This window comes from Aspergillus saccharolyticus (genome assembly GCF_003184585.1).
Source record: "Aspergillus saccharolyticus JOP 1030-1 unplaced genomic scaffold BP01scaffold_26, whole genome shotgun sequence".
NCBI classification, from domain to species: Eukaryota; Fungi; Ascomycota; class Eurotiomycetes; order Eurotiales; family Aspergillaceae; genus Aspergillus; species Aspergillus saccharolyticus.
The window spans coordinates 227,114-243,259 of record NW_020290636.1 but is presented as its reverse complement, the minus strand read 5'-3'; the positions used below and the strand labels follow the sequence as shown (position 1 = coordinate 243,259).

The window sequence follows — 16,146 nt, the reverse complement described above, 5'->3', positions numbered from 1 at the left end:
GGGAGAGTACAGCAGAGGCAATGGAGGCATGTGAAAGCATCGCAACCAGATCTGCACGGTCTACCGAACAGACTACGGTCGTACCTGGCTATCAGCACACTACGAGAACACAAAACACTACCAAGGTGTTCTACGAAGCAAAGAGGGACAAGTAATTCAGTTCTTTTTGTATGGTAACCAGGAGTTCGTAATTATACCAGCCATAACCACTGGCACAGCCCCGAATCCCTCATTCTCCCAGTATCATTCATCCGCTGCCATAACGTTCCGTAATGATCTAAAACAACAAGATAGAAAAAGTTTTTTTGGTCTTTTGCATACTGCGAGGTGTTGAAAAGCCTTCCGACTGAAACAAAACAATCAGAGGTTAAAGCCATCGCACCATTAGCGAACCAATGTGAACGGCGTTGCCCGAAGGCGAAGAACGGAAAAGCCAGGAATTAGAAGGAGGCAACCATTCGACCAGCGCACAGTACCGCCCCCTTGATCTGCGGTGTGCGACTATCTAAGATGGTGAGTCGATTTGAGTTGGAAAAAAGAGACAACCGGGTAAGAAAGTCCGAGTCGCTAGAACGCCGTGCAAATGCTAGCATGAGAAATCGTGACGTGCGCGAAGAAACAAGAAGGCATAACTAGTCGACCCCGCGAGCGGCGTGCATAAATAGGACGCGCTCACGGCGAATCGATGAGCAAGGAGAAGTTTTGTTAATACATGTCGATGAAGGGTGGTGGGGAAGAAAGCGAGCAGGCAATCTTCCTGTTGCGAGCACAAGAGCCCTTTTAAACTTTACGGAAATCTTTTTACACAGGTTAGTTAACGGATCACCTCGATGGGAGAAGTGAAGGAGTAGCAGTGCATACCCGAAAGCACAGGATAGATCAGCTCGAAAGCCTGATAGATTTCCTCACGGACCTTAGCACCAGTGAGGACAATCTTGCCACTGACGAAGATCAGGAGCACGATCTTGGGCTTCATCATGCGGTAGATAAGACCAGGAAACAATTCGGGTTCGTAGGAACTGAAGTTGTGGTGGCGACTAGCCAGACCCTCCAGGCGAATCGGGAACTTGATGTCGCAGGAGCCAACGATGTTCTGAATCTTGAAATCCGTGAACTTGGCATTGAAGCCGAGCTTCTGGATAATACGGGCGTACTTCCTGGAGGCCAGCTTGGAGTCATCTTCCGACTTGGCACCAGTAACCACCATCTTGCCGGAGGCGAAGATCAAAGCAGTCGTCTTTGGCTCTCGGATACGCATGATCACGGCCGCGAAACGCTATGAGAAAGAAAAAAGACCAGTTCAGCCACACTGTCCCCTGACAAGCCAAGCTCAGGGAGGTGTGGAAAGTAATACCTTTGGGTTGTACTCCGCATTTCTTGCATGAAGCGCAATCGTCTTCAGGTCCAGGCGACAGTCAAGGTTGACCGTGGCGACGATGTTTCTTTAAAGAGAAAAAAAAATCCATGTTCAGCAATCTGGTAACCCAGAAGGATGAGAACAGCAAGAGTATACTCACTGCAACGTAGGCACAATGCCGCTTCCTGGTGCGTTGGCACCCGGAGTAGCAGCGGGAGTTGCGGGCGCCACCCCGTTGCCGTTTGAGGCATTCGCTCCCTGCTGCTGACCATTCATACCTCCGTTGGTACCTTGAGCCATCGCCATTTGTGCGTCTTTTTCGGAAGGCGGCGTGAGATCACCAGCACCACCGGGAAAAGACAAAGAGGCAGGACCAGTGAAGGCCCGGGCCTGCTGCGCAGTGGCGGGATGAGTTGTGAGAGAATCCATCGCGACGAGAGTAAAAGGTTACTCGAGCCGAAGACCAGCCGATGCTGAGGAGATGATGAGAACTTTCGAAAGATAGTCTGCACCGGGATAATCTCAAGTCAGTCAAGAGACAGACAAGGGAAGGCAAAAAGTAAGGTGAATGAGATAAGGATCGATTTGATCTGGTGGTTGCGGAAGTGACAAAGAAAAGGCGGTCGGTCGGGTGGCAAAAAACCTGGCCGCGGCGAGTCACGTACCCTTTAATGGGAGATGGACAACTCAATGTCTCTCCAACAGCAACACTGCCCACAAGCAACGAACCGTTTCAAATGGAAGAAACAGGAGGAGCGAGGTAGAGTGCCAGAGATAAAACCAACAAGAACCCACGAGTCAAGTCAATCAGGTCAAGGTGACAAGAGTCTGGACTGACAGATATCGAAGAACCACGAACCCAGATGGAGTGATGGGTCGAAAGGCAGTGAGGATTGAGAGCTAGAAAAGCACAACCAAGTGTTTTCTAAGAGAGACCAGGGAGCAACTCGAGGCAACTTCTGCAGTTATAGCAGAAGGACAGGAACAGTAGTGAATAGGGAGTGTCAAGACAGTGCAATGCACGTGATATGAACAAAACTTTTTTTTTCCTTTTTTGGAATTGGTGATGTCTATCTGCGAATGGAGAGAAGGTGCGAATGTGGTTTTGTGTGAATGAAGAGAGAGAGAGAGCGGCGAAGATGCGAACCTGAGGTTGCAACCTTCCTGTTTCAGTAACTGAATCTGAAACAGACGTAGTAAGAAAAGAAAAAGGGAAAAGGTATAAGAAAAAACTTCTTCGACCTGTTTCCTATTTCTTAGCTTTTCCTAAGAACTTCTTCCCGAGTATCTTAGACCAGCGCGAAAAGCAGCAGCAACAGAGACAGCTAGTAATTTAGCGGCTCTGTGATCTGTACGAGTGGAGAGGATTAGGGGGAGAGGGAGAGGGGAGGGAAGGATAGCGGGCGGGAAGAGTTGTATGGCTTTCCGGGCGGTGCCAAGACCAGAATCAAAATTCCAACGACGACGCGAAAGTGGGAGGTTGGGCCTTTATATAGGCTGACTCACAGCCGCCGGGGAGGGGGGGGGAAGGGAAGGGAAGGGAAGGGCAAAAAGGAAGGGAAGGGGAGAGAGAAGTTGGCGTCAGGGGGGGCTGGGCCCGGCGGCGAAAGGCGGCAAAAGCAGCGACACTCACCCATGGATTGGGGGTGGTATTTTTTTCGAGGGAGGATTTTTCAGCATGTTCAGTGTGTCGAGTTTCTACTTTCTATGGACACTATGGAGCTAAGGCTCCACTAGCGGCTCTTGGAGGGTGGCCACCGCCGCCCACTTCTCACAGTTCTCACTTCTCAGCCAGCACGGTTAGCACAATTCCCCCCCAAGCCCAAAGCGCTGGTTTGTTGATCGGCAGAAACCAACATCAGGCTCCACTGGCGTGCACCCGTTCTCGTTGGCTGTCGCCCCCTTACTTTTTTTTCCCGACCAGCGCCGTGGTTGCAGCCACTCGACTTGAGCCAGTCCGCGTTCCTCCTGCGATCCACTCTGCTACTTTTTCGCACAGTCCATCCATTCCACTTTCTTCCAATCATGCCCATGCCCGGCTTGCTGTTCTCGGCGATTAGTTACGATACCGGGAGAGATAGACTAACAACGCGTCTGCCCGCCATATCACCACCCACCGTCCATCCTCCTGCCGCTTTAGCATCTAGCAACAACCACAGCCCGGTTTCTGTCTCTTTCCATGAGCTTGTTTGGGGGTTCAGCGCTGCCTTGATCCTAGCCCGATGGCTTGTTGTGGTTCCAGAAGGCGTGCGACCAAACATCTGCTGTGTTAAGTGTGGTCCCCATGCAGGATCAGTGAAAGAGGATGAAGGATTGATGGGTCAAGATGGGTCAACAACGGATGGGAGCGAGAAAAAAAAATTTTTGGAAAGGGTTTCAAGCCCCGGTCGCGTCATGGGGTCGATCGAGCTGGACGCGTCTTCCTGTCCTTCTCATTTGGCGTTGCCTGCCGCCCGTCGACAAGCCAGCCTGCCTTTTAATCTTACCCCGGATCTCAGACCATCAGCTTCGATCCACCAGCTCGATCGGTATTCGGTCAACTTGCAGCCTTTGATGCACTGGTCACTTTTTATCCCTCCATCTTAATCTCAAACTCGACCAGTGTTGGCGCTGTACCGAGTTCTCAAGCTTAGCATTCAACCTCTTGACTCGCATTCGCTATGCTGCATGCCTTCCGTTGCTGACCCGGCCTACGTAATTCGGACAAGTGTCCTTTTCAACGGCTTTTGGTTTCGGACTCGGAATGGTTCGCATTAGGCTTCATAGCTAGATACTGCTCGAGTTCAATGTATACGGCAAGGAATATGGATGGAAAAAAAGAAGCAGATGCGGCGGTAACTTGCAACGAGTCACTGCTAAGATAAAGTACATAAGTTAAACCACATGACCTGAAAGACGCGTTGTGCCATATCCAGATTCCAGAGTGCTGTGTATCATGATGCTTCTTTATTTATTCTGTCATTGTGGCTGCATCGCCACAATCCTTGTGTCGAGTAGTTCCCTCATCACATGATTGTCAGGAAGATAAGGCCAGGCAGGCAACCGGGAAACATCCATGACATCTCGATCGCGTGTCGTCATCGAGGGCTGACAGGGCTCTGGTTCGTTATATTCACTCTTCTGTACATAATCTCTACCTACTCAATGGTTGGTGCTTTCATGTGATTTGCAGGTCAGGGTTCCTGCTGCGGTTGTTGCCACGGCTATCTCCGGCAAAGTGACATTTTGGCCCAACTGGAAGTGTCATGACCTCTATCAGTACATGAGGAGGGCAAGATGTGCAACGCGAACCATGTTATCATCACGACGTATGTGCCAGAACAGCTACGGAGTCGATCAGTAACTCTTCAGGGTCCGACGGAAGGTGAACAGTGGGTAGTTGGGTGTATAATCTAGTAGCCTACAGCAGAAACTGGCTGTTGCTCTTCTTTTCGCATGGCCCGACGGGCGGGAGTCACGGCTGTATGAGCGGAAGTAACTAAAAGAGGTACAGTCAAAAGATTGCGAGGGAGCGTTGATTCTCATTATCCGCCTCTCCATTGGCCGCCGTTACCTCGGGCCGACCACCGAATTTTCTCCCCTCCCCCCCCCCCCCCAAAATCCCCTTCTTCAACCTCTTAGTCACACCCATTCCTTCATTGGATCAGTGCTTCAATCTGTCGGTCGGAGAGTGACTCCTCTTCTGGTTCTAGTACCTGTGTGTGTCACTGTTACTCTACACTAACTGCAAACCTCTCTTGTCGACGATATCTCTAAACAGGACCATCGCGACCATTCTATCCTCTCCGTGGGTCGCTAGAGCACTGCGCTTGCGGCTGTCTGATTCTATCTGTCGCAATCTCTCCTCTCTCTTATCATGCAGTTGGCCCCAGTATAGGAATTTGCAACCTCTAGCGCTACTGTGATCTTGGCTCCACCCCCTTCACCTCCCTCAGCCTCTTTACAACCACCTCTTCCTCGCCTTCGTAATGGCTTCTAAAGGCGCCGTGCTGCCCTGGTTGAGGCGCGAATTGCGTGCCTCTTCCTTGCGCCTTCCCAAGGCTTCCGCCTGTTTGTCATCACTCGCAACCTCCGCGCGGCCCTCGAACCGCTCCTTGTCAGCCTCCTATCGCAGAACGATACGCCCGCGAACGCTGTTCACCTGCGCTCAGACACGCGCCTTCTCGCATTCGGTATCACGAAGGTTTACCGACGACGATGGCAATTTTGACCCCCGGCAGCTGGACAGAGAATCGGATGAAGTGGATGTTTGCATTGTCGGTGGCGGTAAGGACCCCCGCATTGACTCATTCACGAGGGTGTCATCATAGCGCAAGTGGAAGAGTGTCAAGTGGCTGACCGTTGTCTGTTTCGTCGCTGGACTTAGGCCCGGCTGGTCTTGCCGCCGCTATTCGACTGAAGCAATTAGCCAACGAAGCCGGTAACGAGGAATTCCGCGTCATTTTGTTGGAAAAGGCCGGCGAGTTGGGCGCCCACGTGCTGTCAGGCAACGTCCTCGAACCGACGGCTTTGAACGAACTTCTGCCCGACTGGCTTTCGGAGGACAACCCATCCCGCTTCGAGGGGGCGACCCCGGCGAAGGCGGATAAGATGCGCTTTCTGACACAAAACTCGTCTTTCCCGCTTCCCGCGCCGCCGCAGATGAACAACCATGGCAACTACATCATCAGTTTGAACGAGCTTACGAAATGGTTGGGAGAGCGGGCGGAGGAACTTGGCGTCGAGATTTACCCCGGTTTTGCGGCCAGTGAGGTTGTCTACAAGCCCGATGGCTCCGTTCTTGGTGTCGCAACCAACGATCTTGGTATCGGTCGCGACGGTAAGGCGAAGGACAGTTTCGAACGGGGTATGGAATTTCATGCGCGAGTCACCTTGCTGGCTGAGGGCTGTCATGGAAGCTTGACCAAGCAAGTGTCCAAGAAATTCGACCTTCGTCGCGACAGCCAACCGCAAACGTATGGTATCGGGTTGAAGGAGATTTGGGAGATCCAGCCGGAGAAGTTCAATTCCGGTGAAATCACACATTCCCTTGGCTACCCCCTTCCCTCGGATACCTATGGTGGAGCGTGGATGTACCACTTTGGCGACAACCTGGTCAGCATTGGTTTGGTAGTTGGGTTGGACTACCCGAATCCTTGGCTGTCGCCTTATGGGGAGTTTCAGAAACTCAAGCACCACCCTCTGTTCAGGGAAGTCTTGGAGGGTGGCAAGTGTATTTCTTATGGCGCACGTGCCCTCAACGAGGGTGGCTTCCAGTCTATTCCCAAGTGTGCTTTCCCCGGTGGCGCCCTCATTGGTGACAGCGCCGGGTTCTTGAATGTTCCCAAGATCAAGGGAACGCACACCGCGATGAAGTCTGCCATGTTAGCTGCGGAGTCCACCTTCGCAGCTCTCCAGGGTAACCCTGATGGTAGTGTGTTCCTCTTCGACTACGAAGAGGCTTTGCGCAAGTCGTCGATCTGGAAGGAACTGTACGAGGTGCGCAACATGCGGCCATCTTTCGGCACACCCCTCGGTCTCTACGGTGGAATTTTGTATTCTGGACTTGAGGCGTATATCCTCAAGGGCCGGACGCCCTGGACGCTCAAGCACCACAAGACCGATGCTGAGGCCACCAAACTGGCCTCCGAATGCAACAAGATTGAGTATCCCAAGCCGGACGGCGTAATCAGTTTCGACATTCTCACCAGCGTCAGCCGCACCGGCACAAACCACGAGGAGGACCAGCCTGTCCATTTGCAGGTGGAAGACTGGGATAAGCACACGGATATCGCCTGGCCCAAGTACCAAGGTGTTGAGAACCGGTTCTGCCCGGCCGGTGTGTATGAGTATGTGGAGGATCCCAGCAAGCAACATGGTGTCCGCTTCCAAATCAATGCTCAGAAGTAAGTACTAGCAAAGCAACTGGCCCGTATGCATATGCTAACCATACTCAGTTGCATCCACTGCAAGACCTGTGACATCAAGGTCCCGACTCAAGACATCAACTGGCAGACGCCCCAGGGTGGCGAGGGACCTAAGTATTTCAAGACCTGATCCGACATACCCATTGTAATTTAGCAAAAGCAAAAATAGTTGATCAGATGATGTGGCACCATGTACATAATCCACACTAATTCGCCTCATTCTTTGGCACTCGGTACCTACAGGCTTACTCCGTACAGGCTACAGCAGCATCGTTGAGGCCACAGCCACTTTCCCTGAGGCGTGGTGCCAAGCCACTAGTCCGTGTATGGGCTAGCGGGGGCCGGCGCGGATCATCCGCTTGGCCAGCCGCGGTTCAGCTGTGGTGATCTATAGCATGCATGCTATGTGTACTGTGTTATACCTCACAGATGAGGAATCTCCGGAGTGGCGGACTGTCTTCCGGAAAGGTTCGTTCTCACGACTTGCAACGGATCTGTCGGCAGAGTACAGAGTATGTGCATGATTATTGACCTATTCAAAGCCTATTTTCTCATGAAGATAAGGGAGGGTGATTACCCATGAAATTGAGGTTTCATGCTATCTATACTTCTCTGCCAAGCGAAGGAGCTGTTGGTATAGTTTGTTCTCATGGTTGGTGCAATGGTAGATACTTGGACTTGATTGGGAAAACCTCAGGGCTATACTACACTACACAGTAGTGGGCGATACCTCGGACGTTTCGGACAAACTACTATTGCCTACATCTCTTATCCCAACTGCCAACTACCTGGGGCTCCACAATAAGACACCAGATGAGGCTGTAAGACAATAGCTGTGTTCTTGGTGCAATGTGGGGGATTCTTGATTTGTGTTGCACACTCCGAGTAACGGGAAATATAAATCTCTGCAACTATAAGCCAAGAACCCTTCGGAGTACTTGGTATCATATATGTATACTAGTATACTTAGTTGTGTTATATTTAGTGAGATGAGAAGCTCCACCATACTCTTCTATATATAAGTCCTACTCCATTGCTTCTTTATCACTTCAATGCTCTTCCTAAGCTGACCTGGGTAGACTTGGTACGATAATCGATACCTACTGTGTATACTCCGTACAGCAGGCAAAGTCAGGAACTGGACAGGGCGGGGCCACGTGGAACCGCAGAGTGAGGCGATTTCGGGAGCGCCGCCCGCCATTGGATGCCTTCCACCGCCAGTGGCTCCGAACAATTGCCCTGGCGGTCAACAACTTACCTTAGTTAGTAGTACTTGCCCGCCCCGGCCGCCCGCCTCTTTGCTCGTCTCCTCTTTTCGCGCCGTGACGATCGCTCTATCTTCTCTCATCTCTCTCTCTCTCTCTCTCTCCACCTCTTCACTTTTCAAACTCTTCTGCCTCATTTCTTCCTTCCCCTTGTCAAGCTTCTTGAACTGCCATTCCCATACTTCATTCCTTACTCACATCCCCATCCACCCCTAACTAGCAGAGCTCCTCATATAAACAACCCCGTTCCGACGATAATCCAGCATCAGCTGTCCCCTCCGCACCTCTCTCCTTTTCCCTCCGATTGCGCCCCAGACAGCCACACCATCCACAGCTCTAGGCCAGCGTACCTCTACTGATCTTATCCGGAACATTTCGACCGTCTTGTCCGTCTCCCGGATTATCTGGAACACCTACTTACTCGAGCCACCATTCCTTGTCGCAATTAGATACCTGGAGTACGCACCATTGGAGAAAACAACAAGCAGGCCAGTATTCTCACCTGTGGCTCGTTATCCACTCAACAACTGGAAGTATTTCTGAGGCCACCATTGGTTTGCCTTATCGATTGGATCATCCCCGCAACTTGCTTTGTTTGCTTTCGGAGTTCCAGCCATGACTGAAGTCTCGAACACCCGACTTTATCTCGGGAACCTTCCCCGCAATGGTATGCAGCCATCTATCCGTTCTTCAAGGTCTTCTTTCCATACAATCTGGATATCTTCTCTCGAATCCATTCTAGTCCATCTGCGCCATAGTAAACGGATATCCATTGGATTGCCATGGGTCTGGATGGATTTTCTTTGAATTCTCCCCTGAGCGACCTGGTTCAGTGGACCATTGTACCTCTTTCCTGCTGTCAGATTCTCTCTGTTTGGGGTTGCTAGCCAGGAACCAGGCCTGCGCGCGCCCTCCTCTCCACTCTGCGCAGGGTTCCCTCGGACCCGGACACTGCTGGGGAGGTCTTTCTCAATTTGCCTTTCTTGGATCGTTCGCCGTGCATTTGTTTTCGCAATGAGCTGACCTTTATCTGTGGCGCCCACATGGGCGCCGCAGCATTCATTCAGTAACCAAGCAGGATATTGAGGAACATTTCAGCACCCATGGCTCTGGGAAAATCACAGAGATCAAACTGATGAATGGCTTCGGATTCATCGAGTACGAAGACGCGATGGATGCTCGAGATGTCGTTCCCGGTGAGTCTCTATCTTCCTCACAAGCGCAGAGCACCTGACTTGACCGTGAACTGATATCTGATAATTCTAGCCTTTCGTACGTGATACCACTGGCCGAACTTTCAGGCCGACTGGGTTGACTCTTTCCATAGATGGCAGCGATTTCAAGGGCGAGCGACTCACTGTGCAGTTTGCCCGTGGGCCGCGCCGCAAGGAGAACTTCCCAGGCCCGATGGACCGTCCCAACATGCCTCGCCCCCGTCGCACGATCTTCCGCATGTTGCTTTCTGGACTCCCGGAAACAAGTTGGCAGGTTAGCAGCCCAAGCCCCCTCTCCTTAGGAACAGACGGACCCTTCAAACATCGGCTCATCGGCGTTTCTTGACATTCCCTGCCTGTTTCTTTCTTTTTTTCTTTGATCTTTACACCTTTGTCTGCACGTACCCAGCCCGCCCTGGTTTTGGATATTCCGAACGACTTTGGTCGACCTTCTGGATGCATACTCAATACACAACGGGCACTCTTGGCTCTCCACTGAGTTAGGATGAGAACTGGACGACACGAACCTGGAAGGAATCATCTTGCTGCTTTTGGACAACTTTCCTTGGATCTTGAATTTGGTCTTTTGGGTCCTCCCTGCGACCGGCCCCTCGCCTACACTTTTGCTCTAAGCCCATGGAGCCACTGGACTTCTGATCTGCTTCACCGGGAAATGAACTCACCAATTTATCCTCTAGGATTTGAAAGACTTCGCCCGTCAGTCTGGCCTCGATGTGGTGTACTCCGAAACTGGTCGTGAACCTGGCAGAGGGTGCGTCACCTTTCCTCTCCCCTGGATGCCCGTCGGATTGCCGTTAATGCCATGTGAAGATTTGTTGAGTTTGAGACCGCCAACGACTTGAAGACTGCGGTCGAGAAGCTCGACCAGCGCGAATTTAAAGGATCCCGCGTGACGTGTATCGCCGATGTAAGGTCTCTTGACAGAACTTCAACCAGTCCAGAATGTTCATATCTTATTTAGATCCAGAGCTTCCCTCCGGAAGACCGTTCTTTCCGGGATCCCTACCGGTCCCGATCCCCTCGCCGGAGCTTTCCCCCCATGGAGGAATACGACCGCAGATTCCCGGCACCCCGTGGCTACAGCCCGCGGGCTCATTACCGGGAAAGGTCCCCAATCCCCATGCGTCGGGAGTACTATGAGCGGGATGGGTACGGACGCCGGACGCCTCCTCGCCCTCGTATGGAAGACTATCCTCCTCCGCGTCGACCCTATGAGGATCCGTATGGCCCGCCACCTCCGCCCCGGCACTATGAGGACCCCTACATGCAAGCCAGAGCCTACCCGCGGCCCCGGAGTCCTCCACGGGGCGAGTACATGCCCTACGAGCGCCGTGGTTACTGGTAGGGGCTCATTTGCAGTGTTTTGATTGTGTTTCATTAAGTGCATGGCGGATACCCACTGTGCTTTCTGATGGATGTGATTCCTGTTGCTCGAATTGCTTCATTTTGCGTTCCTTCTTTTACCGGTCCCCAGAATAAATCGACCCGGCCACCCTCACTTACATTCCGGGACCGGATACGACGGAAAATAACATGCGGAGGTGTGTCTGTCGCCGAGACGAGGCAGCGAAGAAAAAAATAATCACGAACGAAGAGACGAAGGTGTTCCTGATCAATTACTGGATGTGGTATGATGACCCAATGATTCGACAACTTGTGCTCTGGGCTGGTCTCTTGAGGTTCCGCATGCGACCATCCCTCTGCGACGTAATATCTAACGATGTGAATTTCATTCTCTCCATGAACATTTGTACGTGTACATTGGAACTATTGAATAAGAATTCCTTTGAACATAACGGGGGAGGAATGGGTTTAGTAAACTTATCTAAGATGCATTTGCCAGGTGTAAGAGACCGCCAGGCCACTAGGCCACCAGGCCACCAGGCCACCAGGCCACAAGGCAACAAGAAAACCGATTCCCCGCGCTAAGATGGAGGATCCCCCCACCCGTCTATTATTTTGCCTGTGACTCGACTACTCCCCTCCCCCCGCCTATCGCACTGAGATAGCAATCAATAGACAGGTTTTGCCCGAGCTTCATTGAGTGCGAGTTAATTCTCCCAAAGTTACCTGTCTTCAGGTTGATTGAATTCACCTCGACGTTTTTGTGGGCTGACGTCACCGGCAGGGTCTCGAAATTCGGTAGCTTCAGCATCTTCCCGACGGTCACCCGCTGAGAGAGCTGGCTCCCTCCCTCACAGCTCGCCCACCTCTCCCTCATCATCCGCTTCTTCGAATTCACCACCCCCAGAAAACCAGAAGCTGGCATCATGGCCGATCAACGCGTGAACGTCCATATTCCATCCCATCCTCCGGTGCTTGACAGCGTGCGGCTCCAAAATATCCAGTTGACGCTCCCCGCGGCCCCCGATCCATGGCACCGTCCCAGCAAGCCGCAGCCCTGCACCGCATCGCTGAACCTATCCTACTCCTCTGCGGTGGCCGCCGCTATCGCCGACGATGTCTCCTTGTCTCTGGACTACGGAAAGCTCTACCGCCGCCTCGAGGAGGATATCCGCACGATGGGCCACGCGGGGGAAGTCTCGGCGCAGAAGATGGTCAGCATTGACGGCAGTCGACGGGACGAGATGCTGGGGGCTGCTCTCGGGGAAGATGTGCGGCTAACGGCGGGGATTGTCGCAAACTGTGGATTGGGTCTCCTCGACGAGACCGCCGCTGGGGTCCGTCGCATGTCGCATGTGCACCACGATGGCCGGCGCCGGAGCAGTGCGTCGGCGGGCTCTCAGGCGCAGGCGCAGGCGGCTATCTTCAGTCCGTCCGCGCCCCCGGCCATTGACGGGGTGTTTGGGCAGTGTGAGGTCTTGCTGCACCTACCCAAAGCGCTGCTGCGCGCGGAGGAGGGCCTCAAATATCGGAGCGTGACTGTGTGGGGTTACCGATCGCGCAACGGGGCTGCTGCTGTGGACAACCTGGCGGAGTCGGAGCGGTGCCCGGTGGTATTGGAGGAGGAGTTTCGGATTGACGGCATCCGGTGCTACTGTATCCTGGGAGTCAACTCCCACGAGCGGGTGGAAAAGCAGGCGGTGATTGTCTCGCTGGAGTTCAAGGGTCCCGGGCAGCTCCCCTGGGGATCTACGGTGATCAATACCTACCAGGCCATGACGCGGGCTGTGGCAGAGGTAAGCTTGTGGGACGCTGATTGCGGTTGAGCGACTGCTAACACTCGAGGTGTAGCGGATCGAAACCACCAGTTTTCAGACGGTGGAGGCGCTGGCTACCTTTGTGGCGCGCATTGTGACGGTGGAGTTTGGCAATGAACGAGTGACGGTGTTGGTTCAGAAGCCCAGCGCGTTGTCGTTTGTAGAACGATCTGGCGTGCAGATCACCCGGTCGCAATCATTTTTCGAGTAGGATGGATGTACTGCTGTTATTTTAGTATATTTGAGTTGTTCTTGTGATAGGATTATACTTACTACGTAGTAGTATATCATCCTCGTATATGATGATTTGCAGAGGGAGGCCTGACCAATGACACAGCCACGTGATGCAGCCCGGCGCCAATCTGGACTAGCGTCGCTTAGCACCCGACCAGTGATGATTGGCTGATTTTAGGGCGGGCATCATCGGCCTTTTTGGGTTTGTTTCGCAGAGGTCAGCTTCTTCCCAATGGAGCCTTGCCTTGATTTCTTCTCCTCCTTTAATTTCTCCCCTCCGCCTCCCTTCACCCCCTCCTTGAAAAAGGGAATCTTGTTGGTCCTTAGTCCTTAAGAAGAAGAAGACACATTTTCCTGTGTGTGTCGTGTATATCTTCTCTTCCTCATTCCTCATATTCATCTCATCATTGCCTCGTTGGCTGCCGAGCCCCGTTGTATCTCTATGTGCCTGTCTGCGCCCTCCACGCTTTTGTCCTTCGCTCAAGTCCGCTCCGCCGCTGGCTCCCCTATCGACACTTTTGCTTTCTCCAATTCTTTCTCTTCGTTGACGGTGTCTCGATATCCCACACTGGCTGGCACCCAGGCCGTGTCATCCGCTCGTTCGCCCGATTTCACTGCTGGCGAGGTGATTTGGCTAAGGGTCCAGGGTCCGTCCTGAATAAGGGCGGACGGTAATTCGGTGCGAGTTTGAGGCCTTTGTGCACAATACTCCCACAAGTGTTGGAAGCAGGCTGTCTCGGATCTGTCCTTTACCAATTGGTGTGAGTAAGTTTTACAGTCTGACCTCCTTGCGTCTTGGGGTCTGCAAACCGGCTGTGGATTACCCCGCGTGCGTGCTTGGTTATGTATCTATGCCTGATGGGACCTGACCGTTTGGACTACCACTAGGCTGCCGCTAACGGGCGTCCCTGAATTTGCCGATGCCTGAGGGCCTGTAATCGGCCTCGTTTCGATTCGTACCGCGTGTCTTTGCGATCATTCGCGACTTCACACAAATGGACTTTCCGGCACCCATGACCCCGGATGACCTTTCGGTCGGGGATGTTTTCAGCCCACAGGCTGACATGTCGCACTCTCGCCCGGACCAGACCATGAGCGATGGTCAGGAAACCGGCTTCCGAATCAGTGCCCGTAGTCCTGATCGCCAGGCTGCATTGAATGGTCCCGCGGGTGTCAATGGCGGCAAGCCTTTTCCTGCGCCGGCCTTGAACGGAAACCTCCTGGCCGGCAAGGCAGACCGTCGGAAGAAGAAGAAAAAGCAGGCCGCGCCAGCTGTGGCACCGGCCCTCTCGACCGTGCGCGGATTCACTCCTCGCGGCTCTGGCGACGAGGACTCGGATCGCTCGGCCTGCAGCTCGCGCGCTCCGAGCTCACGTCCCCCCGCGCCTACCGGGACTGGCCCTAGCAGCCCGCTGGTGCAACCTGCGACCGGGTGCGGGGTGAGCGCCCTGAAGCTCCAGCTGGATTCGATGAGCCTGTCCGGGCAGGGTGCCCGCTCGGAGACGCCCAGCAACGCTAGCGTCTGCTCGGATAGTGACCAAACGGAGGTTCTGACCAGCTACGAGGTGCCGTTGGACCACGACTACGTCAGCGCCGATGCGGTAGAGGAGGAGAAATCGCAACAGGCATCGAACGGGCGCGCCGTGCGCACTGAGCTGTGTCGCAAGATGACGACCGACGACTTTGAGCCCCTGCTGTGCCTAGGCAAGGGATCTTTCGGAACGGTCCTGCTGGTGCGTCACGTGCTGACGGGGAAGCTGTATGCGCAGAAGCAGTTTCGTAAGGCGTCAATCACCGTTCACAAAAAGCTAGTGGAGCAGACCAAGACCGAGCGCATGATTCTGGAGAGCGTCAACCGCCACCCGTTCGTGGTGAAGCTGTTCTATGCATTCCAGGATCACGAGAAGCTGTACCTCATCCTGGAGTACGCCGAAGGCGGAGAGCTGTTCCACCATCTGGCCCTGGAGCGCATGTTCGACGAGGATGCGGCTGCCTTCTACATGGCGCAGATGGTGCTGGCGCTGGAGCATCTGCACCAGACTGTCGGGGTGATCTACCGGGATCTTAAGCCGGAGAATTGTCTGCTGGACAAGGAAGGCCACCTTCTCTTGACGGATTTTGGGTTGAGCAAAATTGCTGTCAGTGATGACGACCGCTGCAACTCGTCTCTAGGGACTATCGAGTACATGGCACCGGAGGTCATTCAGGGGAAACCGTACGGCAAGGCCTGCGACTGGTGGTCCCTGGGCGCCCTGGGGTATGACTTGTTGACCGGATCGCCGCCCTTCAGAGCGAACAACAACGCCAAGCTGCAGGAGAAAATCCTGAAGCAGAAACTAGCGCTGCCCTACTTTCTGGGACCGGATGCCAAGGATCTGCTGACGCGCCTCCTCCGGAAGGAGCCGTCGAAGCGTCTGGGCTATCACATGCCCAAGGATCTGCAGACGATCAAAAGCCACCGGTTTTTCCGGAAAATCGACTGGAAAGCGCTGGAGCGGCGCGAGGTGACTCCGCCGATCAACCCGGTGGTCACGGATCCGGCGCTGGCGGAGAACTTCTCGGTGGACTTTACGCAGTTGCCGCTGAGTCCGATCATTCATGGGTTCGACGAACGCTATCAGGCGTCTCAGGCCGCTGTTCCGGCGGTGTCATTGGGGTTGGGGGAGAGCAATCCGTTTGGAGGGTTTAGTTTTGTGGCACCGAGCAGTTTGCTGGACAAGGCGATTGGGGTATGAGTGATATGAGGGTGACCCGGGTGAAACCGCTAGTTAGACTACATTCTGCATAGTTCATGGTAGCCGAATTGCATAGGAAGTTAAGATACATCGTTAATCCTACCGCCTCCTCACAAGGTCTCCTCTTGAAGCCTTCATCTGTGCAGTGATCTTAATATCCCGTCGAATATAAGGTGTTTTAGTCCCCCTACTATGCCCCTACGATAACGAACAAACCCACCAAGATCAACGACAGAACGGCTTGCTAAGCCCC

The 16,146-nt window shown here is 53.5% G+C and overlaps 7 protein-coding genes across 7 annotated transcripts; 6 read left to right on the top strand and 1 right to left on the bottom strand.

Annotated features, from left to right (window-relative positions):
• Positions 1-780: 780 nt before the first annotated feature.
• Positions 781-1,786, bottom strand: BP01DRAFT_384465 (putative TATA-box-binding protein; the record flags this gene model as incomplete). Its single annotated transcript, XM_025577512.1, has 4 exons — positions 781-797; positions 862-1,276; positions 1,355-1,442; positions 1,518-1,786. 4 exons carry the CDS (start codon positions 1,784-1,786, stop codon positions 781-783), a joined length of 789 nt encoding a protein of 262 aa, XP_025429518.1.
• Positions 1,787-3,218: 1,432 nt separating this feature from the next.
• Positions 3,219-4,316, top strand: BP01DRAFT_358504 (uncharacterized protein). Its single transcript, XM_025575449.1, has one exon. The coding sequence runs from the start codon at positions 3,383-3,385 to the stop codon at positions 3,941-3,943; it is 561 nt and encodes a 186-aa protein (XP_025429517.1). The 5' UTR covers positions 3,219-3,382; the 3' UTR covers positions 3,944-4,316.
• A 977-nt stretch (positions 4,317-5,293) lies between these two features.
• Positions 5,294-7,720, top strand: BP01DRAFT_402665 (electron-transferring-flavoprotein dehydrogenase). The gene is made up of 3 exons (XM_025578656.1): positions 5,294-5,623; positions 5,724-7,242; positions 7,294-7,720. The coding sequence occupies exons 1-3, from the start codon at positions 5,326-5,328 to the stop codon at positions 7,391-7,393; spliced, it is 1,917 nt and encodes a 638-aa protein (XP_025429516.1). The 5' UTR covers positions 5,294-5,325; the 3' UTR covers positions 7,394-7,720.
• Positions 7,721-9,143: 1,423 nt separating this feature from the next.
• Positions 9,144-11,108, top strand: BP01DRAFT_300830 (putative pre-RNA splicing factor Srp2; the record flags this gene model as incomplete). The annotated part of the gene is made up of 6 exons (XM_025572010.1): positions 9,144-9,195; positions 9,596-9,724; positions 9,856-10,016; positions 10,441-10,514; positions 10,574-10,670; positions 10,725-11,108. The coding sequence occupies 6 exons, from the start codon at positions 9,144-9,146 to the stop codon at positions 11,106-11,108; spliced, it is 897 nt and encodes a 298-aa protein (XP_025429515.1).
• A 632-nt stretch (positions 11,109-11,740) lies between these two features.
• Positions 11,741-13,027, top strand: BP01DRAFT_358500 (dihydroneopterin aldolase). Its single transcript, XM_025575448.1, has 2 exons — positions 11,741-11,807; positions 11,892-13,027. The coding sequence occupies exon 2, from the start codon at positions 12,034-12,036 to the stop codon at positions 12,931-12,933; it is 900 nt and encodes a 299-aa protein (XP_025429514.1). The 5' UTR covers positions 11,741-11,807; positions 11,892-12,033; the 3' UTR covers positions 12,934-13,027.
• A 375-nt stretch (positions 13,028-13,402) lies between these two features.
• On the top strand, positions 13,403-13,920 carry BP01DRAFT_358497 (uncharacterized protein). The gene has a single exon (XM_025575447.1). The coding sequence runs from the start codon at positions 13,601-13,603 to the stop codon at positions 13,814-13,816; it is 216 nt and encodes a 71-aa protein (XP_025429513.1). The 5' UTR covers positions 13,403-13,600; the 3' UTR covers positions 13,817-13,920.
• Positions 13,789-15,996, top strand: BP01DRAFT_358496 (AGC family serine/threonine-protein kinase). The gene is made up of 2 exons (XM_025575446.1): positions 13,789-13,923; positions 14,047-15,996. The coding sequence occupies exon 2, from the start codon at positions 14,154-14,156 to the stop codon at positions 15,891-15,893; it is 1,740 nt and encodes a 579-aa protein (XP_025429512.1). The 5' UTR covers positions 13,789-13,923; positions 14,047-14,153; the 3' UTR covers positions 15,894-15,996.
• The last annotated feature ends 150 nt before the right edge of the window (positions 15,997-16,146 follow it).

Excerpts from the sequence above, each read along its gene's own strand:
- BP01DRAFT_402665 (XM_025578656.1), top strand. The coding sequence starts at position 5,326 with ATGGCTTCTAAAGGCGCCGTGCTGCCCTGGTTGAGGCGCGAATTGCGT. Across the intron at positions 5,624-5,723 it reads TGTTTGCATTGTCGGTGGCG|GCCCGGCTGGTCTTGCCGCC; the intron begins GTAAGGACCCCC and ends CGCTGGACTTAG. Across the intron at positions 7,243-7,293 it reads TTCCAAATCAATGCTCAGAA|TTGCATCCACTGCAAGACCT; the intron begins GTAAGTACTAGC and ends AACCATACTCAG.
- BP01DRAFT_358500 (XM_025575448.1), top strand. The coding sequence starts at position 12,034 with ATGGCCGATCAACGCGTGAACGTCCATATTCCATCCCATCCTCCGGTG.
- BP01DRAFT_358504 (XM_025575449.1), top strand. The coding sequence starts at position 3,383 with ATGCCCATGCCCGGCTTGCTGTTCTCGGCGATTAGTTACGATACCGGG.
- BP01DRAFT_358497 (XM_025575447.1), top strand. The coding sequence starts at position 13,601 with ATGTGCCTGTCTGCGCCCTCCACGCTTTTGTCCTTCGCTCAAGTCCGC.
- BP01DRAFT_358496 (XM_025575446.1), top strand. The coding sequence starts at position 14,154 with ATGGACTTTCCGGCACCCATGACCCCGGATGACCTTTCGGTCGGGGAT.